This window comes from Hemicordylus capensis, chromosome 2, assembly GCF_027244095.1.
Source record: "Hemicordylus capensis ecotype Gifberg chromosome 2, rHemCap1.1.pri, whole genome shotgun sequence".
In the NCBI taxonomy this organism is placed as follows: domain Eukaryota; kingdom Metazoa; phylum Chordata; class Lepidosauria; order Squamata; family Cordylidae; genus Hemicordylus; species Hemicordylus capensis.
Genome location: NC_069658.1, coordinates 252,854,311 through 252,881,142, shown reverse-complemented (window position 1 = coordinate 252,881,142; position 26,832 = coordinate 252,854,311). Strand labels below are relative to the sequence as shown.

Sequence of the window (26,832 nt, the reverse complement as noted above, 5' to 3'; positions counted from 1 at the left end):
CCGGCTTCTGGTGGGGAACTTCCTCCAGGTTTCACTCACAAACCTGCCAGCTTCTGCCTGGTGACAAAATGCAATGGTTTCTGAATGTGGATGTCCACTAGCTTCCATACCACAAACATCTGCCAGCTTCTGTTGGATCCATTGCCTGACGTCCACCCACTTCTTCAGGCCATGTTTGTCTGCAGGCTTCAAACTGAAGACCCTCCACCCACTTCCATGCAAGTCCTGCTTTTGCAGAAGAACTTGTCTTCTCTCCACACCCATCAAGTGACCCACTTCCCTGTGCCAAGGGATTGCCTCTTTCCACTTCCACCAGATCTCTTCCTCCATGTGCTGTCCAGGGGCGGAGCTACCACTGCTCAAACAGGTTCAAAGAACTCCCCGCCCCGCCCCCCCGGACCGTGCCTTGTGCCCCAACCACACCCCCTACGTCTGATGCCAGATGCAGATGCTGTGGTTTGGTTTGCAAATGAGGCTGCAAGTTGAGGGGCAGTCCTGTCTCAATCCTACCAGGTGATGGACCACACTCCCACACACACCCTTAAGGAGCTAGGGAACTGTCCTCACCTTTGAAAGATACACAGTTTCCAGAACTGCCTTGAGAGAACCGCACCAGCTGGAAAGCCAATACATGCAGGGTATATCACAGGCATTCCATCTCTTGGAGTGGAGGAAAAGACTGCTATGAAAGGGACCTAGGGTGGAAGAGTGGTAATGGGGAAGTCCTCACCTTGGCTTAAATCTTGCCGTTCTCTGGATTGCTTACTGAGGTTGCCACCTCAAGAAAATGGTACCAACTTCAGTCACCCCCGGGAGAAAGAGAAAGGCATCTTTGGAAGTGTGTTGGCTTGTCTGCTTCAACCCACAAGCTTCATCCAGGCACATCCACAGGGTTCTCCAGGCAATATCGCCCACCACTTTCTCAAAGTGGGTTGAGTGATAGGGCATGATGGGTGCTATCTACCACACAACCTGCAAAACAAATTAGCAAGTGGGTGATTCTGAACAATTTTTTAACCTTTCCTTAACCCACCCCCATAGGCCCCTATGGGGGTTTGGGGGGAAGGTTAACCATTTGTTCAAAATTGCCCACTTGCTAATTTATTTTGCAGGTTGGGTCTTCTGTCTCCAGGAAGCTATTGACACCTTAAGCCTTCATGCCCTTTGAGGTCAGCAGGGAAATGAGACCAAAGCCCTGTTCTGACATGCTACATGTGTGTATAGGTGTCTGTACAGATGTACATGTTTATTTTAAAATTTAACCTCCTCAAATTCAGCTCACATAAAGTTCAGGTCCCTGCCCTGAGGGACATACTCAGTACAGAGGGAGAATCTGCATTTATCTGTTTATATATTTGTTTGTTTCAGGATTATTTATGGGGACTAACGTAACGAGTCATGCCAAAGGCTTTAAAGAAAAGGTTTTTGAGGAGAGATTTGAAGGAAGTAATATAATTTCCCATACCCTTTGTGAGTGCAGTATTTGTAGCTCTCATCTGTAACAATGTACTGAACCTCAGAGCAAAGAATTACAAATCCGTTTTTGAGACCTGTGCATACATATATTTGTTTAGCAAAGACAACAAAAAGCGCTACAGCTTGCAAAAAAGGCAAAGCAGTCCGCACTCCGCACGGTTTGACACATCTTCAACCTCGCCTTCCGCCTCCAGCTTATTAACAAAATGTTAAATACTTGGAAGAAAGAACTACCATTCCCACAGTCCTCTGCATTGTGGCTTTTTACTTGATGAGAGAGAGAGGAAGGATTTGTCATTCCCAGCTGCTGGAGTCCTTGTCATGCCGCAGTCTGGTTGGCTGAGACGAGAGAGTGGGCTGAGTGATTGGCTGCTGTCTACAAGGATCTTGGGAAGGCGCTACACTGCATGTGGTCCCCGCCCGGACAAAGGCGGGAGGGTTTTGTCTGCAGGTTGTTTCAGCAGTAAGTAGCACGGAAGAGCATCGTCTGAATCCCGCACGTTTCGTGAATGGTGGTGAGGAGGGGAAAGGGGCGGAAATTGGGTGTCCTTCTTAGAGCTTGAATGACGGCGATGGTGGCTGCTCCCTTTGTGTCTAATTTGTATGTAACCTTCTGAACGCTCAGAAAACACAATATAAAACTGCAGTTCTGTGTACCCTTGTTTGGGAGAAAGCCTTATAGAAACAATGGTGGTTTAATTGCAAACAAATGTGCATAGGGTTGGACTGTAAACATCTGCCTGTAGCACTTGTCCGAGGCTGCTTTTAGTTTTGCATTTCTCTTTATGGACGGTGGTAGTGGAGAGAGACTGGCTCCACTTTGATTCTCTTCCTGTCTTCGGAGAAAAAGGGCGGGGTTTGGGGAGAAATAAAAAGATGAGCAAAGGATGGCTAACGTGAAAAGGAATCAGTATTGGTTGGGGTGGTGATTAGGTCTTTCCTTACTGTTCTCAGACTTGGGTTCCCAGATGATGCTGGATTACAACAACTCCCATCATCCCTGGCTGATACGAATATTGTGGCGTAGGAAGATGAGACTTGTATTCCAAGAACATCTGGGGACCCAACATTGAGAACCCCAATATTAATTGACACACAAAGAGTGGTAGATGAGAGCAGGGAGAGCAACAGATTTAGCTTCACTTATAGTATGTGTATATAGAAGTAAGTGCCACAGTGTTCACTGGAGCTTTAGTATAAACTGGATTGTAGCCTTAGAATTTCCTGAGATCTCTAAGGTGGAAAAGATGCAGTGGAATAAAAGAAACTATTAACTGGTTCATTTGCACCAATAACTATTCTGCCAGAGGTCTATTTGTGTGAGCAGTGTAACACCACATTCTGTGAGTTACTGTTTATGCATACCCTTTTCAGAGAACCTGATACTTCAGCTTCTGGAATTATTTATTTTATTATTTATTTAAAATATTTATACCACGCCCCTCCAGTGCAATACTGCTCGGGGCGGCTTACCACAATAAGATGAACACAGATACAAGAAATAAAATTAAATTTTAAAAAATGCAGATTAAAAACAATTATTAGGTTCAAATTAAAACTGAAAATTATAAAAAGCTAAAGAAGCTACCAGATATAACAAAATAATATTATTAAAAATCATTCTTTTAAAAAGGTGTGTTTTAAAGATGTTTTTTTAAAAACACTGAGGGAGGGAGCATGACGAAGCTCTTTGGGGAGGGCGTTCCAAAGCTGAGGGGCCACAACCGAAAAGGCTCTGTCTCTAGTCCCCGCCAACCAGATCTCTGTTAGTGGCGGGGTCATGAGCAGGGCCTGAGATGATGATTGGAGGGCCCTGGCAGATTCATTTGCGTGAATGCGGTCTGACAGGTACCCCAGCCCCAAGTCGTGTAAGTATGCTTTAGTTGTGTGCTATACTGTTCCCATGAGCAGGCTATGAGAAGATGGCTTGTCCTAGACCTAGAGGCAGGTTTGGACATTTTAACCCTGACTTAAAATGACCCTCCCTGACACCTTAAAAGGGCTTGCCAAGAAATGCCAGTGACCTGACAGCACTTAATCAACCAATCAGTCAATCCCCTTGGTATTCCCCCTTCATGATTTCAGAAAAGATTGTAAACAGCACCTTCTTCCTAGAGACAGGAGCTGAGATTTAAAAGGTGTGTTGTGTCTTTCTAAAACAGTTCCTCTTTGTTTAGGCCTGTCTTGCTTCTACAGAGCGCATAATGGAGTCCACGTTGTCTCTTCCTTCCAGTCATAGTCTCAGGGCTGCTGCCCAGCCAGCTCAGGTAAGAAGAAGCTGCTGATCGGTTTGTGATGGGAAGATAAAGAGAAGGAGATGCTCAAGGGGATGAAAGCAAGAGGGGCCACCAGGCAGCCCTTTCTGCCTATGCTGAAAGGGCACTAGAGCTAACTTGCTTCAACTGTAGTCTTTTGAAAGCATGAGACCTGTTCAGAATCGTCGTCTCAGAAGGATGAAAATCCCTCCCTCGCTCCATAAACTGTTTAGATGGGTGAAACTTTATTTCCTGGAGAGGACTGGAGAGCTGGTCTTGCGGTAGCGAGCATGAATTGTCCCCTTTGCTAAGCAGGGGTTGCCTTGGTTTGAATTTGATTGGGTGACTACACGTGAGCCCTGTCTGCTGTAAGATTTTGCCCTTAGGGGATGGGGCCGTAGCTCAGTGGTAGAGCATCCACTTGCATGTAGAAGGTCCCAGATTCCTATTCCTGGCATCCCCAGGTAGGGCTGGAAAAGACTGCTTCCTGAAACCTTGGGAAACTGCTGCCAGTCATTGTAGACCAGGGCTGCTCAACTTTGGCTCTCCTGCAGATGTTGGCCTACAGTTCCATTAATCCCTGACTATTGGCCACTGTAGCTGGGGATCATGGGAGTTGTAGTCCAAAAACAGCTGGGGCGGATCTAAGTTGAGCAGGTCTGCTGTAGACAGTACTGAGCTGAATGGATTAATGGTCTGACCATAAGGCAGCTTTCTAAATGACTTGGTGGGCTGATTCCCCTGCTAACTTGGCAAAGAGGCACCTTTTAACGTGGTGATTCTCTTTATTTAGCAGGGGGAGAGTAACTGGCCCTATCCACCCCCAGCATAGTACTTCCAGTGACTGTTGCTGGTGTCTCTCTTATTTTTCTTTTTAGATTGTGAGCCCTTTGGGGACAGGGATTCATTTTGTTTCTTATTTATTTGTTTATTATTTCTCTGTGTAAACCGCCCTGAGCCATTTTTGGAAGGGCAGTATAGAAATTGAATGAATGAATGAATGATTCAGATGTCACATGGAACTTAAGTTAAAGCCCGGCTCTGTGTGTTCTCCCTGAGCTTCAGGACTGTGCTTGCCAACTTGAGCCTCTATTTCGATTTTGGTTAAAATACAGGGAACCATGATGGTCATGAGGTCCAAATCAAGTGATCTTGGTTTGTTCTAGACTATTTAATGGAAATAAACCACAATTCATAACCAAGGCTTGAAGTGAGCTTCAGTGTGGTTTATTTCATGTAAGTAGATTAGAATAAACCAAGATCAGTTGATTTGGACATGACTGACCAATCTTATTTTAACTTAAACTAGAAGTAGGTGCTTGAACAGGAGGAAAGAAGGTGAAGTGCACACTCTTGAGGCTCAGAGATACTGTGTGAAGCCAGGCTTTTAACCGAGGTTCCACTATGTCTGAACTAGCCCCTTCACGCATTATCCTTCAAGCTTGGACTAAACCATGCGGTCACCATTTCATCTAGTTAGCTGCACATGTGAATCTGTGTTGATGAACTCAATTTTAGCTGCATTAGGAAATTTGATCCAGTAAAATGTACAACCTCCTGTTTGTCTGATTGGTGTGTTTGTCAAAGGTATCCCTGGTCTATTTAACATTAGACCAAACATTAAATGCCCAGAGATGAAAGTTTGGGGCGATGTACAAATTTAACCAACAAACAAACATCATGGGTGGTGCATGTTAAGTAGGCTTTTTTGAGAGGGCTTCTAGAGTAATGGAAATCGGGGTTCTTTTTTCTTTCCCTGCTCCCTCCTTGCAGAGCACTGTGAGTTTTGAAGATGTGGCTGTGTATTTCACAGAGGGGCAGGCGGCTGTGCTGGACCCAGAGCAGAGAGCTTTGTATAAAGATGTCATGATGGAAAACTATGGAAATGTGGCGTCACTGGGTAAGGAACTTGCATCCTCATTTGGTACAAGCTAAGATTTGAAAGTTTTTTTCCTGTATCAACAGAGAGAGCCCTCTCACCCTTTATATTGTCAGAAGGACTTGAACTCTCTGGTGCTTCTGCATTATTTAGATCAGGCCTGCTCAACTGTGCACCTCCCCCAGCTGTTTTTGGACTACAAATCCCATAATCCCCAGCCACAATGGCCAATAGCCTGGGATTATGGGAATTGTAGGCCAACATCTGCAGAAGGGCCGAAGTTGAGCAGCCCTGATTTAGGTTAAAATGATGTCCTCTCCTTATACCAGGTGTTTATAACCTTGGGTCCCAAGATGTTATTGGACTATAGCTTCCATCATCCCCAGCCACCATGGTCAAATGCTGTAGTCTGGGGACCCAAGGTTCAGATGCCCTGCCCTATACCATAGGTAAAACGAACAACAACAAATGAAAATGAGGCCTTGCCCCTTTGACTTTTGCCTGCTTTGCTCAGGAAATAATGCCTACCTACCATCTAGAATTACATCCAAGGATGTTGTTTCAAAATTATGAAGTATTGTAACTTCATCATACACAGCTTTATGGCAGCAAGAATCCTTTCTTTTAATGTTGGTTTTTCATTTCAGCCTTGGGGTGGGGTTTGCTACTCTTGTCATTAGTTTATAAAAAAAATTAATGTCTTTTTATGACAACTTATCAATATCCTGTGAAATACTTTGGATCACGCTTCATAAGAGAATAGTGGGAATAATAGAGGGAATAGTGGTAAATAAATAGCAATAATTGGACCTTAGCAAACAAGATGCACTGGCTGACAAAAGAATGGGGTATTGCCCCAATGAAAACACTGGTGACAAATAGTGAAGATTCTGGTAGCTTTCTACAGCATTAAGCCTGACAGTCTTGCAGAAACATACTAAGTCTGGTCTGCCTTGTTGTTATGGAGCTTAAGTAATTCCTGAGCCAGAAGAGTTTTCATTCTGGAAACATGTTATTTAAGGTGTATGTGCTATATATCCCACCCCTCCAATGTAACACAGGTTGAGTATCCCTAATCCAGACATCCGAAATCTGGAATGCTCCAAAATCTGGAAACCACCATGGTGTGCGCCCACAGCACCGACTTGTTGTGGCTACCTGAAGATAGCTACCTGTAGTTATCTTAAATTAAATGCTTATTTGTTTTTATACTTTAAATAAAACCTAAAAAAATAAAATACAGTGTACAGTAACCTTTCCTGTTTAGACTTGGGTCCCATGCCCAAGATATCTCATTACTGTATGCAAATATTCCAAAATTCGGAAAAGTCCAAAATCTGGAACACTTCTGGTCCCAAAGAGTTCGGATAAGGGATACTTAACCTGTACTGCTCAGGGTGGCTCACAACCATAAAACAATAAAAACCGTATAAAATTAAAAGAAAACAGTAAAACAAATGAAACACTAATAAAGTAAAATTGTGCTGTTGACTCCTGGTGACCACAGAGCCCTGTGGTTTTCTTTGGTAGAATACAGGAGCGGTTTACCATTGCCACCTCCCACACAGTATGAGATGATGCCTTTCAGCATCTTCCTATATTGCTGCTGCCCAATATAGGTGTCTGGGAAACATACCAGTGGGGATTCGAACCAGCAACTTCTTGTTCCCTAAGCAAGTTATTTCCCCGCTGTGTCATTAGGTGGCTAAATGAAACACTAGCAATATAAAATTGATTAAAATAGATCCAATTAGAAACTTAAAAACCAATCGGACTGTACTAGAAAACATTGAAAAGCTGCTCTAAATATTGTAATACTAACTTACGAAAGCTTTTGAGGGTGACGGAAAGACAAAATAAATAAAAAATAGAAGTGACCCTCTTTGTTGTGGTTTTTCCTGAGCAGGATTTCCGGTTCCCAAGCCTGATCTCATCTCTCGACTGGAACAAGGCGAAGAGCTGTGGGTGCCAGATTCTGAAGTCTTGGATGAAATACAGATTACTGGCCTCAGTTCAGGTGAGAGGCAAGGATAAACCAGCTTGCTGAAAAGAGAGAGGGAGAAAAATCTATTGGCTGCCATTTAACTCCTCACAAGAAATGGTTGAGATAATCAAATGTATTGCTGGTCCTTAAGAGTCCTGTCTAGACAGAGCCTTCATTTAAAGATCTCATCTTAGCGGACCTGTCCCCTTTTTCTACTACTTTAGTTAAAACCCTGCTCTTAATCTAAAGTGAGCTTTTCTTTGCAGATAGTGGAATGGTGAGAGTGCAGAGAAGGACAGCCAAGATGATGCGGGTGGGGGCGGGGGGAACTGGAGCACCTTTCTTAAGGGTGGCTCCAAAGAGGGGGCTATGAAGTACCAGGTGCCCACTCAGAAAAGTAGTTGCTCCCCTACTTCTTTTTCAGAAATCTAACTTGTGGGACATAGCTCCTCCCACCCAGAAATGCACTTTGTCCCTTCAGTACCTCCCCTCAGTTCTCCCCTGCCCCCACTGCTGCCACTGACCTTCCTTTAAGTTTTGAGCAAGGGCTACAGCATTTGGAGCTTTTTGGTTCAGAAGAAAGGCAAATAAGGGGAGTCATGATGAAGGTTTATAAAATGATGGATGGTGTGGAGAGCGTGGATAGAGCGAGGTTTTTCCTCCCTCTCTCACAGCGCTAGAATCAGAATCATCCCATGAAACTGATTGGCAGGAGATTGGGGCAGAAGAAGTAACTAATTGAACATAGGACGTTCCCTTGCACTGAGTCAGACCATTGGTCCATTTAGCTCCGTATTGTCTACATCAAGGGGTTCTCAACCTGTGGTACTCCATATATTGCTGAACTACAACTCCCATAATCTCCAGTTACAATTATTGTGGCCGGGGATGATGGGAGTTGTAGTTCATCATCTGGAGTACCACAGGTTGGGAGCACCTAGTCTACATTGAATGGCAGTGGCTGACCAAGATTTCAGGCAGGAGTATTTCCCAGCCCTACCTGGAGATTGAAACAGACCTTCTGCATGTAAAGCTGATGCTCTACCACTGAGCCACAGCCCCATCCCATATGAATCGGAACATGGAGGAGAGGAAAGAGAACACGTGACCACAAGATTTATTCACATTATGCCAAAGCATAACTTGGTGCTTACATCTGCCCTAAGCCAGGGATGTGCACAGAACTGTGTGGGGGAGACTCGCAGGCGGCAGGGGTGCCGCTTTAAGAGCAGGGGAGGGTGCACTTACCCCTCCCACCGCTTCCCCCCTGCTGGTGTCTGTTTTTGTCAAAGCCCATTGGGGCAGCAGTGTACCTCCCTGCCGCCCTGTTGCCCCTGTTGTCCGGATATAATCGGAAGTACCCGACGTGCGGGCGTGTGCACGTCACACCTGCCTGCGCGCACGCTGGGCATGGGTGTGCGCAGGCACGTCAGATACTTCCAGTTATAGCTGGACAACGGAGCGGCAAGGAGGTACGTTGCTGCCCCGATGGGCTTTGACCAAAACGGATGCTGGCGGGGGAAAGCATTGGGAGGGGTAAGTGCAGCCTCCCCTGCCCTTAAAGTTAGACACCCCCACTTTCAAACTGGTTTGGAGGCCCATAAAGGGTCTCTGAACTGGTTCCATGCACATCCCTTTCCTAAGCCAGAAAAAGGGGCACGTCAATGCCGTCAGTCCTTTCTTTTGTGATTTATTTCCTACAAGATACTTATAACTTGTTTATCTCCCTGGTGGTGGTGATTTTTCTATTGGCTTACTTTCTGAAGTTTCTTCCCTGCTCGGGCATAAATGCTCTTTCTGTTTGTTGTTTTTCGTGGCAGGTGACTTTAGGTGCGAGAATTTGTGTTCCGAATTTGGATATGGTTTTACCAATCAGTCAGATTCCAGTCACCAGACAGTCCACACAGGAGAGAACCCTTATCCATTCTTTGTTCATCATTCGGCCCTTGCTAGCTATCAAAGAATCCACTTAGGACCGAAACCCTACAAATGCATGGAGTGCGGGAAAACATTTGCTCACCATTCAGTTCTTGTGAATCACAACAGAATCCACACAGGTGAGAAACCCTATAAGTGCTTGGAATGTGGCAAAGATTTTATTGCTAAATCAAATCTTGCAAGACATTGGAGAGTCCACACAGGAGAGAAACCTTACCAGTGCTTAGAGTGTGGGAAATGTTTTGCTGAGAAAATGAAGCTTGTACGACACTGGAAAGTCCACACGGGAGAGGAACCCCATAAATGTTTGATATGTGGGGAATATTTTCCTTGGCAGTCAGACTTTCTGGTTCACCAAAGTCTCCATGTGGGGGAGACTCCTTACAAATGTATGTTGTGTGGGATCTATTTTGCGGATCAAATGACATTTGAGTACCACAAAAGATATCATGTGGGAGAGAAACCCTATACATGTTTGGAATGTGGAAAATGTTTTGCCTATCGGTCAGTTCTTATGAACCACAGAAGAATTCACACTGGGGAGAAACCCCACCAGTGCTCAGAGTGCGAGAAGTGTTTTGTTCACAAGGCCGCCCTAATGAATCACCAGAGAATCCACACTGGAGAGAAACCATTTAAATGCTTGGAATGTGGGAAATGTTTTGCTTGCCAATCAACCCTCTTGAAACACCGGCTTGTCCACACAGGAGAGAAGCCCCACCTGTGCCCTGAGTGTGGAAAATGTTTTGCTAGACGATCAGACCTGGAAAGTCACCAAAGAACTCACACTGGAGAGAAGCCCTATGAATGCTTGGAGTGCGGGAAGCATTTTGCTCGCCGTTCAAATGCTTTGAGTCATCAGAAAATCCATACAGGGGAGCGACCCTTTAAATGCTTGGAGTGCAGGCAACGTTTTGCCGACAGAGCAGATCTTGAGATTCACCAGAGAGTCCACATGGGGGAGAGACCCTATAAATGCTTGGAATGTGGAAAATGTTTCACCCGCCCGTCGTCTCTTGTAAAACACCAGAGGGTCCACACGAGAGAGAAGCCCTATAAATGTTTGGACTGTGGGAAGTGTTTTGCCCATCATTCACGTCTCATGGTCCACCAGAGATACCACACTGGGCAAAATCTCTCGGAGTGTGTGGAGTGTGGGAAATGTTTTGCTGAGCGATCGGGCCTCATATCTCACCTGAGAATCCACACAGGAGAGAAACCCTATCAGTGCCCTGAGTGTGGAAAATGCTTTGTTCAACAATCGCAGTTAGTTGTACACCAGAGACTCCATACTGGACTGAAACCCCACAAATGCTCAGACTGTGGGAAATGTTTTGCTGAGCGATCACGCCTCGTAAACCACCAGAGAATCCACACAGGGGAGAAACCATTTAAATGCTTGGAGTGTGGGAAATGTTTTACACACCAGTCAGTTATTCCAAAACACCAGAGAGTCCACAGAGGAGAGAGACCTCATAAATGCTTGGAGTGTGGAAAAGGGTTTTCTAGCCGTTCACATCTTGTGAAGCATCAGAGAGTTCACACCAAAAAGTCTTCAGAATGTGGAGGGAAGTTTTAGTGAGCAAGGAAACATTTGAAATTAAAGAGATCTCAGGTAAGAGATGCCCTGAATAACCCAAAATTTAATACAGTATTTTTCACTGAGGTAATTCCCCCTGCTCCCCGCATGGGTGAGATCCTCTGGAATACTGTGATTAAAGGCATGTTTAAATGTTAGGCTTGTGGGTGTGTTTTGAGATGTTGGGTTTTCTAGGTGTTACATTGCTACAATGACAGGTGATTGGCATGCAGATTCACATTATAGGGCAGACAGAATAATAGTCACATGAATAATACAAGTGGGAAGTGTCCTCCTTGGCTTTTCTTCAGTTAAGTTGCCACACTTCTCCCTGCCTGGAAGAATGTAGTGGATAGACGCTAACACTGATTAGCATCCTGAGAAAGGTGTGTGTGAGTGGAATGCTTTTACTTGCTCATAGGGAGGAGGGAGCAATTTTTGGTACTCTCCTTTCGCTCTGCAGACTCTGTGCCTGCTGCACATATATTCCTGAGTATCACGGGATCCTCAGGGTTGTCTTTTCAGAGGGCTGCAAAGGGAAGGAGGAGGATCTGCAAGAAATTGGTGCTTTCTGTTGTCTGTCATTCTTTCCTGAGAGTGCAGAAACATGCCTTGCTGAAGGAGAACCAGCATGGCTTCTGCCAGGGCAAGTCTTGCCTGACTAACCTTTTGGAGCTCTTTGAGAGTATCAACAGGCATGTGATAAAGGTGATCTGGTTGACATAGTATACTTGGACAGATGACACCAAACTATTTAGGGTAGTAAAATCCACAGCAGATTGTGAGGATCTCCAAAAGGATCTGTCCAAATTGGGTGAGTGGGTGAACTGCATTTGCCATTTTGTCAGTGTAAGGAAGCGTAAAGTGATGCATGTTGGGGTAAAAAACCCCTACTTCACACATACTCTGATGGGGTCTGAGCTGTCAGTGACTGAACTGGAGAGATATCTTGGGGTCATGGTGGACAGCACATTGAAAGTGTCAACTCAGTGTGAGGCAGCTGTGAAAAGGGCAAACTCCATGCTAGGGATCATTAGGAAGGGGATTGAAAATAAAAATACTAATACAGGAGGCCCTCGTTATTCACCGGTTCCTGGATAATGGTTTTGGCAATTCACGGCTCACCAATGCAGTCCAGGTTTCTTTTCCAGGTATGTGGTTTCGGCTATTTGAGGTTTTCGCTGGTGCGATGCTCACTTTCACTTTCAGTATGTGCCTGTATCTGTGTCTGCGGGAGGAGCTTTGTGTATTGTTGAGGAGTTGATGGTGGAGGTTGGAGGAGAAGTCTAGAGGAGTTTTTTGTGCTTTGGAATCTGTTTTGGAGGAGGTTTCTGTGGAATTTGGAGCTGTGGTTGGTGGAGTCTGGAGAAGGTGCACTTTGGAGTGTTTTCAACCTGCAGTTGGAGTGCTCAAGGTAAATACCAGTGTTGCAAATTTGCTCTTGCTAACTGGCAAAGAAGCACCTTTTTAAAAAGTGGTGGATCTCTTATACGGTGCAGTATTAAGCAGAGGGAGAGCGATTGTCCCTATCCAACCCCAGCACAGCATCCTTACAGTGGCTATTGCTGGTGTCTACCATATGTTTATTTTAGATTGTAAGGCATTTTTGGCACAGGGAACCATCTTACTTACTGTATATATTATAACATGGAAGTGCACTATACTGTACAGGTACTCCATCCCTGTGTGTGTGTCCCCCACCCCGCCCCAAACTACACTCCTTCTGGTTTCTGTATTGTTCTGTATTGTGCTTTTAAAAAAAATCCCAGTAAAGAGGGAGAAATGTAAGCTGGGCAGTTCTGCTGAGGGACAGAGCAAGAAGCAGTGCAAAGTTATGTCCCTGTGTGAAAAGATTGAGTTGCTGGACATGTTTGCTTGAGGGGACAGTGCAGCATCTGTTGGGGGCCATTATGGAATCAATGAGTTGACAGTACGTTACATCAGAAAAAATGAAGCCAACATTTGTGCAAGTGTGGCCGCAAGCACTTTGGAAAGTGCAACGGTGGCATTCCACTCTTGTGATCCCACTGTGGAACACATGGAGAAGGTCCTGAACATCTAGATTGAGGATCAAAACCAGAAGAAAGTGCTGCTGAGTAGGCCAGTGACCCAGGGGAAGAGCACTGAAGCTGTACAAACATTTGGCTGATGAAGGTACAGAAACATCTGGTGGTGCTGGGTGCACCTTTCAGGCAAGCAAGGGGTGGTTTGAGAAGTTCAAACGTTGCTACAGCTTCCATAATGTAAAGCTTACACGAAGCAGCACAGAGATTCCCGGCAGGGCTTCAACAGCTGATTGCAGAGAAGGGATACAGGTCTGAGCGGGTCTTCAGTGGGGATGAGATAGGCCTGTTTTGGAAAAGGATGCTAGCCCGGTCCTTTATCTCCAAGCAGGAATGAACCGCTCCAGGATTTAAGGCAGCTAAAGATCGGATAACCCTTCTCCTCTGAGGAAATGCTACTGGAGACAGCGTGGCAAATTCAATGCTGCTGTACTGGGCACTGAACGCTCGTGCCCTCAGAGGGCAGAGGAAGAACCATCTCTCAGTCGTCTGCCATTCAAACAGGAGAGCATGGGTGACTGCTGTATTTTTCACTGACTGGGTCCTACCCGAAGTACAGAGAGACCTGGCAGCCAAAAGACTTGCCTTCAGAGTTCTCCTGCTGCTGGACTGTGCTCTTGGCCATCCTGATACCCTGCAGGATCTCCAGCTAAATCTGCAGATTGCCTTTCTGCCACCAAACACCACCTCTCTAATCCAGCCAATGGACCAGGGTCTCATTGCGAAGATCAAGTTGTACTGCACCCTGAGGACATTCAAGAGGCTCCTGGACCTAATGGAAAGCGACCGATCTCTTAACAGTCAGTGATTGCTGGGAAAACAACATCATTGCTGACTGCATTCAGGTCACCAAGGCATCCCCCGAGGAGATCCAGCCGAGGACTTGATATGCTTGCTGGAAAAAACTACGGCTGGAGGCAGTCGCTCCCATGTCCATCCAGGCTGTTCCCTCAACATAGGATGAAGTGGCACGAATTGTAAACCCCATGTGCCATGTTGCAGCTGAAGGCTTAGAGGTGGAGGAACTGCTAGAGTCACATCAGGAGCAGTTGACAGAGGAGGAGTTGGAGGAGCTCATTCAAGCAGCTGCAGAAAGTGACGAAGAAAAAGGAGAGAGAGGAGGAGGAGGAGGAGCTGGTGGCAGTAAAGCCTTTAATTAATTACAAAGGTCCTATCTGAGCTTCTGCAGATGGGGACTACCTTGGCTGAGGGGGCCTTGGAAATTGACCCATCAGTGGATTGCAGCATAACATTCAAGAGACAGTTAGAGGCTGTGTTAAAACCCTACAGAGAAACCTACAAGGTTCCTCAGACAAAGACAAAGCAGGCCACCAACACCAGCTTCTCAAAGAACTTATAACTTATCCCTGCAATCAGGTTCTGTACCAGAGGACTGGAGAGTAGCAAATGTAACACCGATTTTCAAGAAGGGATCCAGGGGTGATCTGGGAAATTACAGGCCAGTTAGCTTAACATCCATTCCAGGCAAATTGATGGAAAGCATTCTCAAGGATAAAATTGTAAAGCTCATAGAAAAACAGGCACTGCTGGGAGTGAACCAGCATGGGTTCGCAAAGATAAATCTTGCCTGACCAACCTTTTGGAGTTCTTTGAGAGTGTCAACAAGTGTGTGGATCAAGGTGATCCAGTTGACATCATATACCTGGACTTCCAAAAAGCTTTTGACAAAGTTCCTCATCGACGACTCCTGAGGAAACTTAGAGGTCATGGGATAAGGGGACAAGTACATGTGTGGATTGCTAACTGGTTGAAAGACAGGAAACGGGGTAGGTATAAATGGAGAGTTTTTGCAATGGAGGGAAGTAAGAAGTGGAGTCCCCCAGGGATTTGTACTGGGACTGGTGCTTTTTAATTTTTTCATAAATGATCTAGAAGTAGGGGTAAGCAGCAAGGTGGCCACATTTGCAGATGATACCAAACTCTTCCGGGTAGTGAAATCCATAATTGATTGTGAAGAGCTCCAAAAGGATCTCTCCAACCTGGGTGAGTTGGCGACAAAATGGCAAATGCGCTTCATTGTTGCCAAGTGTGTAATGATGCACATTGGGACGAAGAACCCCAACTTCAAGTATATGCTGATGGGATCTGAGCTGTCGGTGACTGACCAGGAGAGGGATCTTGGGGTCATGGTGGACAGCTCGTTGAAAGTGTCGATTCAATGTATGGCAGCTGTGAAAAAGGCCAATTCCATGCTAGGGATAATTAGGAAGGGGATTGAAAATAAAACTGCTAATATTATAATGCCCTTATACAAAACTATGGTGTGGCCACACCTGGAGTACTGCATACAATTCTGGTCACCACATCTTTAAAAGGACATTGTAGAACTGGAAAAGGTGCAGAAGAGGGCAACCAAGATGATCAGGGGCCTAGAGCACCTTTCTTATGAGGCTAGGCTACAACACCTGGGGCTATTTAGTTTAGAAAAAAGACGACTGCGGGGAGACATGATAGAGGTCTATAAAATCATGCATGGGGTGGAGAAAGTGGATAGAGAGAAATTCTTCTCCCTCTCCCATAACAGTAGAACCAGGGGTCATCCCATGAAATTGATTGCCAGGAAACTTAGGACCAGCAAACGGAAGTACTTTTTCACACAACACATAATCCACTTGTGGAATTCTCTGCCACAAGATGTGGTGAAAGCCAACAACCTGGATGGCTTTAAGAGGGGTTTGGATAATTTCATGGAGGAGAGGTCTATTGGTGGCTACTAGTCGGAGGGCTGTAGGCCACCTCCAGCCTTGGGGGCGGGGTGCCTCTGGGTACCAGTTACAGGGGAGTAACAGCAGGAGAGAGGGCATGCCCTCAACTCCTGGCTGCTTCCAGCTTCCAGCGGCATCTAGTGGGCCACTGTGCGAAAGGGATGCTGGACTAGATGGGCCTTGGGCCTGATCCAGCAGGGCTGTTCTTATGTTCTTATGTAAAGAAGGCTGAGAGCACCATCACACCTGAAAAAGCAAGATCTGAGAGTGACACCTCCACCACCATTTTCTATAGGTTTGAAGAAGAGAGTTATGATAATGATAGCCCCGCTGCCTCTTCAGGGTCTTCTCCTGCAGTGAAGTGATGTTCTGTTTTTTTTCAGTTTTTTAACTCCTGATTTCTCCCCCTGCCTTCTTAAAAAAACTTTTCTGAATTGGAGTGCTGTTAACTCCAGAGGAGTGACATAATTCCTCTGATTTGTAATGATTTGCTGGCGAACAAGGACTGGTTTTGGGGGTCATTACTGCAGGAGCTGGATTGCTGAAACAGCCAAGGTACCGTGCTGTATTCCCTGGGTGATTTGGGGGACTTAGACATTTCCAAGGAACCTAACCCCCAGATTCTCACAGGCTCAAGGTGTGTGTTCCCTATGGTTTCCCCATGCGCGGTAGTAGCCGTGAACCTACCCCCCATGAAAAATGTGGGCTTCCTGTATTATAATGTTCTTATACAAATCCTTATATGGCCACATTTGGAGTATTGCATACAGTTCTGGTCACCATCTCTTAAGAAGGACATTGTAGAACTGGAAAAGGTGCGGAAGAGGGCAACCAAGATGATCAGGGACCTGAAGCAGCTTCCTTATTAGGCAAGGGTACAGCATCTGAGGCTCTTTAGTTTAGAGAAGAGGCAACTACAGGGAGACATGATAGAGGTTTATAAAATTATATGCATGGAGCAGTGTTCCTTCTAACAGGGATTCCCAGATGTTGCTGACTACAACCCCTAGAATTTCCAGCTGCAATGGCTTTTGCTTGGGGATTATGAGAGTTGTAGTCAACAACATCTTGGAATCCCTGTTGGAGGGAACACGGGCATGGAGTAGAGAGAGTGGACAGAAGAATTTTTCTCCCTCTCACAACACTAAAACCAGGGGTCATCTCATGAAACTGGAGACCAGGAAATTTAGGACCAACAAAAGGAAGTGTTATTTCACACAGCATATAGTTAATCTGTACTAGCTTGGATGGTTTTAAAAGGAGTTTGGACAAATTCATGGAGGATAGGTCTATCAGTGGCTACTAGTCTGGTGGCTATTGGCCACCTCCAGCTTCAGAGGCAAGATGCCTCTAAATACCAGTTGTAGGAGAGCAACAGCAAGAGAGAGGGCATGCTCTCACCTCTTGCTTGTGGGTTTCTCAGGGGCATCAAGTGGGCCACTACGTTAAACAGAATGCTGGACTCAGACCTTGGGCCTGATCCAGCAGGGCTTTTTTTTTTAATGGGTTGAAGGGACACGGGAGCTCTAGTCCCACATTATGTTCCAATGCATGTACAGTCTGTGTATAGTGTATGCACACACAAATCTGCATGTATGTATGATGGTTCACACATTCTGTGGAATCATATACAGCAGCACACTTCCTGTCTGCATCTTGCATTTGAGATCTGCACCCAAGTTCACTTTTAATAAAAGTGCATGTACATTAAAAATATGTTCATGTTCAGACACAGGGTGGATTTGATTTAAATCAAACTGATTTAAATCACGATTTAAATCACGATTTAAATCACTAGCAGGGTGGATAAAAATAAAAAAATCCGATTTAAATTAAAAAAAATCCGATTTAAATCAAAAAAATCCGATTTTTTTGATTTAAATCGGATTTTTTTTATTTTTATCCACCCTGCTAGTGATTTAAATCAGTTTGATTTAAATCAAATCCACCCTGTTCAGACATCTATACATGTGTACAACATATCTGAATAGGGCTAGGATTCTGCTGTCTTTGCTTGCATGCTCTAGTTTTGTTATGGTACCCTATGCGTTCTTCCAGCCTGGTATTAAACTGTATTGCCGCCTTATTTCTCCAGGACTTTAAAAAAATTTCTTTGTCTTTTTATGCCAGCCCATCCTTTCAGGAGGAGACACTCTTTCCAGATGTGTAGAAGGTATTTTGAACATCAAGCCTGGAAGCGGCATCATGCTCTTAAAGGGATAACCTCTTTTGAAAGGAAAGTCCCTGCAAATGCCTTGAATATAACACAAGACATTGGTTTATTTTAATTGAGGCATAGAAAGATGCACTATAGTACCCTGCCAATATTGATTATGATTACTTTACACTCACTGAAGCTACGGTTCCTTGATGCTGGAGGGAATCGGTGTTCTCTCTTCTTACCAGACCCTGTGGTAATTGGTAAGAATTTGAGTCTTTCTCATTTCATATGCAGGGCATCGGATCTGACATCCTGTGTGTATGCCATTCTTTATTGTGTGCTCTGTTCCTTTGAATATCCCACATATTGAGCTAGTATCTTTTTATATTTCAGTCTTGTGTTCATGACAGTTCATATACTGAATAGAAATCTATCATATGTACAAAATTCTATTCCCAACATTGGGGCTCCAGCGTTTGAGAGGGCCCTTAGCAAAATGTTCTCTAGTGGACCCTCTCTAAGATGTAGGGGTGTGGTCTTTCTCTTACAGTGGCACTCCTTTTGATGGTTGCTAGATGGCAGCTAGCCACCTAATGGTGCAGCGGGGAAGTAACTTGCCTAGGGATCAAGAGGTTGCTGGTTCAAATCCCCGCTGGTATGTTCCCCAGACAATGGGAAACACCTATATGATGTGATATAGGAAGATGCTGAAAGGCATCATCTCGTACTGCATGGGAGATGGCCATGGTAAACCCCTCCTGTAGTCTACCAAAGACAACCACAGGGCTCTGTGGTCGCCGGGAGTCGACACTGATCCCACGGCACACCTTACCTTTAGATGGCGGTTGCTGGCTGGCAGCCACCATTCTAAAAAATCCACAGTGCCTCCAATGTAGCCCTGTTCTGGGGCATTAATGAGGAAGAATAGCAACTCCCACAGGCAGCCTTAAAAAATTTTGTTTAGCATAATGCCCTAGAATAGTGAATCCCATAGTTTATACATTGTATAAATAAGTACTCCCTCTTGTCTGTCCTGAACCTCCCAGCATTTAGCTTCAATGGATGCCCTTGGGTTCTAATATTATGAGACAAAAAGAAAAAAAATCTTTCTAATCATGCTGTGCATCTAAATCATGTTGAGGTACCATCTGGGCTATTGGGGCTTGCCTTTCCAGACAAATGCTGGATGTGCAGAGGCCTGGGAGACTTGACCAGATAAAACATTGGCATGGTGGGAAAGGCTAGCCCACACATTCCCATTCCCTTCTCATGCATTTGTAGAGCAATGGAGGAACATCAACTGAATAGGACCACAGTGTTGATTATTTTTTGTCTTTTGAGCTACTTGGTTATACTTGCATTATTCTATGTATGTTGCATTATCCTGAAATTTTTTGAGTTTGTTTTAATTTGATGTTTGTTTTTTAAAGTGTAGTAATCAATACAAGGTAATCAACTGTTAAAATAATGGTATGATATATTTCTGTATTCTATGTTTATTATGATGTATACTCCAATAATTTTTTTTAAAAAGTCTTCCACTTGATATAAAACATTCTTTTTGGTGGTTGTCTTTCTCTCACCATAACTATGTCTGTCATGTACCCAGAGATGTGGCTTTGAACATTTGCCACTGGAAAATTCTCCATGTTTGTGTCTGGTGGAAAATTTTCCAGCTCTAAACATTCATTGTTTCATAAAATGTATTTGTAACAATGGATGGATTGCAATGCAATGTGCAATTTCAAGGTTGTGAATGTTTTACAGGTGACAGCCCTAGGAAGTATGTGAGACTGTAAGGCTGTTCACATGACCATTTTTCCTGGGGCTAGGGGGAAGGTAGGATCATTCCTACCTTCCCCCCACATGACCTGTGCTGCCTCATTAGCCATGCTCCTCATGTCCACACTTTGATGCTTTAGACCCCTGGTCTATCTTGAACAAAGTGTATTAAATAAAACTAATTTTTAAACAGGGCCCTTCAGTATCTTTAACTATTTTCAATTAAGACAAAGGGTGAAAGGGCATAAACTTCACCTCTATGCACCAGCAGAATGTCCTTTGGTCCATCTACAACAAACATTTTAGTTGCTCCTTTGGCAATATTTGGGAGGGAATTCATGAAATGTTCAATGTTGGTTGCTATGTTTCTCCTTTGGGTAGCATCGTTCAGTGCATTCCAAATTGTGTGCGTGTGTGATTCAAGTGTTGCTGCTGCTACCACCTGCACATGCACAGAGTTTGTGGGAAGAAGAAGAAGAAAAGACACACTTACACCTGCCACTCTGGTAAGGCTCTCCAACCGCTCATTGTGGGGAATCTGTGAAATGTTCTGACTATGTTTGTCATGTCTCAAACCCCGCCCTGAAAGTAGGGATGTGCACGAACTAGTTCGGAGGCTCTTTGACAGTGTGATAGAGAGGCGGTCCCACCAGTTCAAAGGTGGTGGAGGATAGCTTTAAGGATGGGGGACTGTGCCCCCCCATGTGTGCAAGCTCACTGGTCATGTTTGGTCGGGGGATCAATGGAGCAGCAAGGAGGTACGCTGCTGCCCTGCCAGACTATCTTTACACAGAGTGCCAGAGGGTGAATCACATCGGGGTGGGATGGGGTGGGTGGGTAAGTGTACCTCATCCTTAAAGCTGCCCCCCCCAATCAGCTTGAAGGGTGTAGGTTCCATGTGCATCCCTATCTGAAAGTATATTCAAAACTATATTAGAATAATTTCAGGTTGGCATGAACTTTAACCAGTTCTTCCCAGAGTTAACAAGTAGTAGAGACTTTAGGACAGGGCTGCACAACTCTGGCCTCCCTGCAGATGTTGGCCCACAACTCCCATAATCCCTGACTACCAGCCACTGTGGCTAGGGACTATGAAAGTTGTAGTCCAAAAACAGCTGGCGGGCTGAAGTTGTGCAGCCTTGCTTTAAGAGATCCTTCCCCTTATTATGAACACAAGCCTCTCCTTCTGAGTGAGGTAGTGAATGCCTTAGGAACATAGGAAGCTGCCATATACTGAGTCAGACCATTGATCTATCTTGCTCAGTATAGTCTTCACAGACTGGCAGTAGCGTCTCCAAGATTGCAGGCAGGAGTCTCTCTCAGCCCTATCTTGGAGATGCCAGGGAGGGAACTTGGAACCTAGATGCTCTTCCCAGAGTGGTCCCATCCCCTGAGGAGAAGATCTTACAGTGCTCACACATGTAGTCTCCCATTCAAATGCAATCAGGGCAGACCCTGCTTAGCTAAGGGGACAAGTCATGCTTGCTACCACAAGACCAGCTCTCATTTCCCAGAGTGAACAGTCAAGATATTTATTTATTTCACACACTTCTATACTGCCCCAAACTCATGTCTCTGGGTGGTTTACGACAAACAAACAAAAAGCTAAAACAGTTAATATAAATAACTTATGCATTTTCTCACCTTCATATTTATAAGTAGAGGATTCTGATTCTGTTCACAATAGGGAGGAAGGGTTTGAAGAAAATTTTGCCTGTGTCTTAGGTTTGCATGTGTGAAGGCTGCTGAGGTGCATAATAAAAGAAGGGGCAATTTGGGGGTTGAGGGCTATGCAGGGCTTAAAGTTGGAAATTTGCTGGGTGATATACTGAGTGCCTGGGCCAAGAGAAACCTATTCCTACCTTAGACTAAATACTTGATAGGTCTCTTTCTATGTATTTAAATAATTGCTCTCTTTTATGCCAAGGCAATACTCTTGGAAGTTACCATAACCTCCTAATATACGAGGGACAACGTAGGAGCCCTGCTGGATCAGACCAAGGGGGACTGATCCAGCAGTCAAGCATTTGGTTGGGAACAGCAGCGAGTAAGATGTATCCAGGAAGCAAACATGCTGGGTATGAAGACAAACGCTATCAATTTGTCAGTGCCGCTCAGGTGAACATGACAACAAAAACAATACAACATCAAAACAAAATAAAAACCCACAGGGCATTTCCCAGATTACACCCTGCAATGAGGTCACAATGAATCTCTCAAGTATGCTTCCACACTTCCTGTATTGTGACACCGCAGTCCCTATGCTGACAGCAGGGTGCTGTTCGTATTTCCAATGCCTTGTTTTAAATTTTATCGCTGTGATATAGTGCTATGACATTGTATATCTGGTGTAAAAAAGTTGCTGTTTTTTCAGGTTGTTAGTTTTCGCGAGACTGCTCCCCCTGCTGTTTGTTTTGAAAGCAATTTGCTGCCATTGAGCAGCTAATCTGGAAAGCACCCAGATCAGAACTGTTCACACTATGTATCCTGTAAGTTCATGCAGATTTCTAGTTATCTGTGCCATAAATTAAACCCATTCAGCTTTTGTGCAGATGAAAATGGCACACAATGCCATACAGTCTGGGCTATTTCTGTCACAGTCTTACCAGAATGAATTTACTGTATGGCTTCCGATGCTTCTCCATCTCACAAGAGAAGAGAGCTCCTCTGAGAGTCTGGCCATGTGTTCATCCTTTCTTCTTGCAATCTCTTCCTCCACCTTTTCCATCTGGGTCAGCAGAAGCTTCTCCTGTTGTTCTAGATTCTAGAAACTGGCACAGTTGTTCAAACTCAGCCACTGTCTTTTGCCTCTCTGCTTTGATTTGTTTCTGCAGTAAAAAGATACAATGAGAAAAGCAGAGTGATAAGAATACTATCAGTCCTTGCAGTATCAAAAGGCAAATGATGAGAATCTCATAGAAAAAGCACTTGTGCATTTTCACCTTGATTACATCAACATTCAACTGGGAAGAATCTTCCTCAAGTCTTAAAGAGACTTGCTTTTGGGGGCAAACTACACACAATACTCAATTAAGTATATTTGCCCTCCCTTTTTTTCCTTTGAGAAAATGTAGCCATGGAGGCTGCACCCCAGATCAGAAGATCAGGCAGGCATAAGGCTTCTTAACCTTTTCCGCTTCCCTCTCTAAGTTGCTTTCTCTCATGCAGTTGAAACTATATGGATAGTCATTTTCTGTAGGATTAAAACTCTAGAGATGTGCAAGCTATTTTTAGCTGATCCCAGCAATAAAAGATGGCTTTTCAAGTGTTCTTGACAAACATAACATGAAATGCATCCTGTTTAGCTCACTTTCCCACTAATCCACTCCTTCCAAAAATTAAACAACAACTTATCTTGGGAAATGGTGTGTGTGTGTTTGCAGGGCAGTAGAGATCTTTCAAACAAAGAAGTTTCATAAGGCCTTCATTTAGCTGTAAGTGACATGTGGAGCATCATAGAATTGGACTATAAGACCTATCCTAATTGGGAGCCCTATTCCATCCTTTACCTGGGAAAAGAAGAGAGATAGGATTTTTTGGCTTGAGGAAGAGGAAGGTGTGGTAATAGCCAGTGGAATGTACAGTGGACATGGGGAATGAGCGTCAATCTCATTGAGGAGGCCATATTTCTTCTATATTAAAAGAGCTACACTGGCTACCGATAAGTTTCCAGGAAAAATACAAGGTACTGGTTATGACCTATAAAGGCCTAAACAGCTTAGGACCTGGGTATTTAAGAGAACATCTTCTTCCCTATGATCCCCATCACCCATTGATATCATCCAGCGAGGTCTATCTGCAGTTGCCACCAGCTTGAAGAGGGGAGGGAAAGGCCTTCCAGGTCTTGTGGAGGAAAGACACTTTTTGTGGGAGCAGAGGAAGAGAAAAGCATGTTTTGGGAACTGAAAATATACTTATTAGGTTTGGTGGGGGGAGAGTTCAGCAAAATGAGGGAGGAGGGATCTGGACCCCTGATCATGATCCCCCCCCCTCAACAAATGTTAAGGATGCCCCGCATATGCAGATTAGTCCCCAGCCCCGCATCCCGCCCCCAGGATGACCTTGAGTCTTTACTTGATACTGCAATAATCCATTATTGCACAAACACAGGGAAACCAGCCTCTAAACCCCCAGATGTGCAAGTGTGAGCTGTCATGGCTTGGTGACGATGGCAATGCATCCTGTATATGCCCAGAGGCCAGGAGCACAGGAAGTTTGCCAGGGGCCAAGGTCCCACTGGCAGGCCCTACCCCATTACAAATTGCTGTGCGTATGCCCTAACCACACCCCATGTCAACGTCAGATACGTGGTGTGTTTGTGTGTGTGTGTGTGTGTCCAGTATCAGAAGCAGGGCCACTCAGCCCTGTAGCCGATACTGACCACAGCTCCTGTGTCGGGGGGCTACTCAGACCTTCACACCCTCCTAGCTGGTGCTTTGTTCTAGCACTGACTGGCTGGGGGTTGCTTTCTCTGCCTCACTGGGAGCAAGGCAGGGAAAGAAGCCCACAGCCACTCAGCGCTGGAATTAAGCACTGGCTGGGCAGGAGAGGGGTGCCCCTCACGCTCTAAGGCAGCAAGCGCTTCATTGGCTGGCTGAGTGCAGGAGGGGGCAAGAAGGTGCCCTGGAGGAGGGGCAAGGGAGTGCCTTGACATCTACCCCACCCCCCACCCCAGATCTTGGCTGCTGAGGGAAGCTCATACCCACTGGCTCCATTGTCTCTACACCGCGGCCTGAGGCACTTTTCTTTTGTGGTCACTGCCAAATACCTAAGTGCAAATGAAATCCTGGAGGATGTTAAAGAGCAATATAATCAACCTAACTCTTGGAATTCATAAAGGGCTTTTGAGGGTTCAAACTGCTTTATGTAAACTATATTGTAATCCTCTCTAATAAAAGCCTTGGTGTCCGTCCGTGGACGGACACCAAGGTGTGTGTTCGTGCCTCCCTAGGCCGTTCTGGGCATGCGTGGAGCGCATGCACAGGACGGCCGAGGCAGAAACAGAGACAAGCAACAGGCGGCCATGTTTGATGCTTTGCCCAGCCGCGGAGTGGACAAAGGCAGCCACGGGGAAAAACTTGGGAAGAGGCGGCGGGGAAACTAGCCGAGGCAGCGGTGGAGCCGACGCCTCGCCCAGAGAACGCGGCGCGGCCGAGGCGGCGGAGCCATGGCCGAAGCCTGGCCGCGCCGCCGAGGCCGGGCAGGGAGCAGAGGTGGCGGGGAAAGCCGGCCGAGGCCTGGCGCCGCCGCCAAAGCCGGGCGGGGGGGGGAATTTAGGGGCCCTTGCCCGGGAAGATTGACGGCGGGGATGGCACTGTGGAATGCGACAGTCCAGGCGGCCATGCTGGCCGGGTCTCTTGCTGCCGAAGGGAAAGACGCCTGACAATGAGAAGGGTGTCGGCGGGGGCGGCACTGTGGGAGGCGACCGCTGACACCAGGCGGCCATGATGGCCGTTTCTATTACTGCCGCATCTGTCCGCCCGGAGGAAAAAAGAAAGACAACGGGGGCGGGCAGCACTAAAAGGGGCCGGCTGAGATGGAGACCGGGAAGGGAAAGACGGCGGGGTCGGGCAGCAATCTTGCCGGCAGGGGCGGCACTCTGGGAGGCGGGAGGGAAGAGGACACCGGGCCGACACCGGGAAGGGAAAGATTCCTGCCCGATTCCTGCTTCCCCGCTCCCCACCCCCATGATAAAGGGCCAAAATGGCCCATGCAATTGCCGCCGCGGCTGCCACCGCCGCCCACCCACCCAGCCTCCCAGCTGCCGGAGACCTCCTTACCCAATCAGGCCCGCAGCAGTCGGGCCATCAAAAGCCATATTTTGAAGAGGAAAGAGGAGCTCGCAAACAGAGCTCCTCTCTGTTCAAAGCCTCTGCCCGAAATGGCGCTATGAAAGCGCCACTTCGGGAAGAGACTTTGCAGAGAGAGGTGCTCTGCTTGCGAGCTCCTCTCTCCTCTTCAAAATACGGCTTCAGATGGCCCGACTGTTGAGGGTATGATCGCATAAGGAGGTCTCCGGCAGCTGGGAAGCCGGGCAGGCGGTCAGCCACGGCAGCCGCGGCGGCAATTGCATGGGCCAATTTGGCCCTTAAAGAAGAAACAGCGGTGAGAACCCGGAACAAAAAACAACAACAACAAAAAAAGATGGTGAGACACAGGGACAAGGGAGAAGAGAGAGGGTGGGGGGTAGGAAAAAAGGACTAAGAGAAAGAAATAAAGAGAGAGAGAGAGAGAGAGAGAGAGGTAAAACAAACAACCCCCCCCAAAAAAACCCACACACAAAACAAAAGGGGAAAACAGATGAAGAGCACTTAAAGACGGGAGAGAAAGCTAGCGCCCGTTATAACGGGCTTAAAAATACTAGTGTATAAATAATAAATAATAATAATTCCAACAGCAGACCTGTCAGCTAGGTAAATACAATTATTCCCACGTTGCCAAGACTACCTGGTGATTCGTAATTCAGTTCCATAGGCCCTATGCTAGATCAGCTCTATTACACCAGTAACTGATTAGCACAACCTAATCATTTTTATTTATTTATTTTATTTTATTTTATTTTATTTTTAACATTTTCTATCCCACTCTTCCTCCAAGGAGCCCAGAGTGGTGTACTACATACTGAAGTTTCTCCTCACAACAACCCTGAGAAGTAGGTTAGGCTGAGAGAGAAGTGACTGGCCCAGAGTCACCCAGCTAGTTTCATGGCTGAATGGGGATTTGAACCCGGGTCTCCTTGGTCCTAGTCCCGCACTCTAACCACTACACCATGCTGGCTCCTTTATGTGGATATGCAGCTACATCTGTCTCCTGTCTTCTAGAGAATGCATTGCACACCTTCCTCCCTTAGTCTCAATGCCCAACTGTCAACAGTTTATCCTGGAACCTTCTGGCATCCTTTGGCTCTCACAGTGCCATTTGCCTTCTCAATGACTTGTTTCATGAGAAAACTGGGCTTGGTATGACTCCTCCCTTACTCGCCAGGTAAG

At 45.7% G+C, this 26,832-nt stretch overlaps 2 protein-coding genes and 1 long non-coding RNA gene across 17 annotated transcripts in view; 2 read left to right on the top strand and 1 right to left on the bottom strand.

Moving 5' to 3' along the window:
* Nucleotides 1-18,161, top strand: part of LOC128344753 (zinc finger protein 420-like) — a 30,931-nt gene extending 12,770 nt beyond the window's left edge. Inside the window, exons 1-6 of one of the 4 annotated variants that reach the window (XM_053295551.1) lie at nucleotides 1,658-1,939; nucleotides 3,654-3,743; nucleotides 5,505-5,631; nucleotides 7,517-7,627; nucleotides 9,415-11,147; nucleotides 18,031-18,161. In XM_053295551.1, coding sequence (XP_053151526.1) covers nucleotides 3,681-3,743; nucleotides 5,505-5,631; nucleotides 7,517-7,627; nucleotides 9,415-11,111 — 1,998 coding nt within the window. In that variant the 5' untranslated portion in view covers nucleotides 1,658-1,939; nucleotides 3,654-3,680 and the 3' untranslated portion in view covers nucleotides 11,112-11,147; nucleotides 18,031-18,161. Of the gene's footprint in view, nucleotides 1-1,657; nucleotides 1,992-3,653; nucleotides 3,744-5,504; nucleotides 5,632-7,516; nucleotides 7,628-9,414; nucleotides 11,148-18,030 lie in introns of those variants that run through there. The other 3 variants (XM_053295552.1, XM_053295550.1, XM_053295553.1) reach the window with 3 other exon arrangements.
* Nucleotides 1,627-26,753, bottom strand: LOC128344768 (uncharacterized). 4 transcript variants are annotated; one of them, XR_008316035.1, is made up of 4 exons: nucleotides 26,681-26,753; nucleotides 22,450-22,671; nucleotides 7,437-7,653; nucleotides 1,627-2,308 (listed from the first exon to the last, which is right to left on the bottom strand). It is a non-coding gene; the product is annotated as an uncharacterized LOC128344768 (long non-coding RNA). The 4 variants fall into 4 exon arrangements; XR_008316034.1 differs by having other exon boundaries at nucleotides 26,246-26,681; XR_008316036.1 differs by lacking the exon at nucleotides 26,681-26,753 and adding an exon at nucleotides 25,624-25,730 and having other exon boundaries at nucleotides 7,433-7,653.
* Nucleotides 25,985-26,832, top strand: part of LOC128344755 (solute carrier family 2, facilitated glucose transporter member 5-like) — a 61,844-nt gene continuing 60,996 nt past the window's right edge. For 4 of the 9 annotated variants that reach the window (XR_008316024.1, XR_008316026.1, XR_008316025.1 and 1 more), the window contains exon 1: nucleotides 25,986-26,832. The gene's annotated coding sequence lies outside the window, so the exon portion shown is untranslated. The other 5 variants (XR_008316023.1, XM_053295559.1, XM_053295560.1 and 2 more) reach the window with 4 other exon arrangements.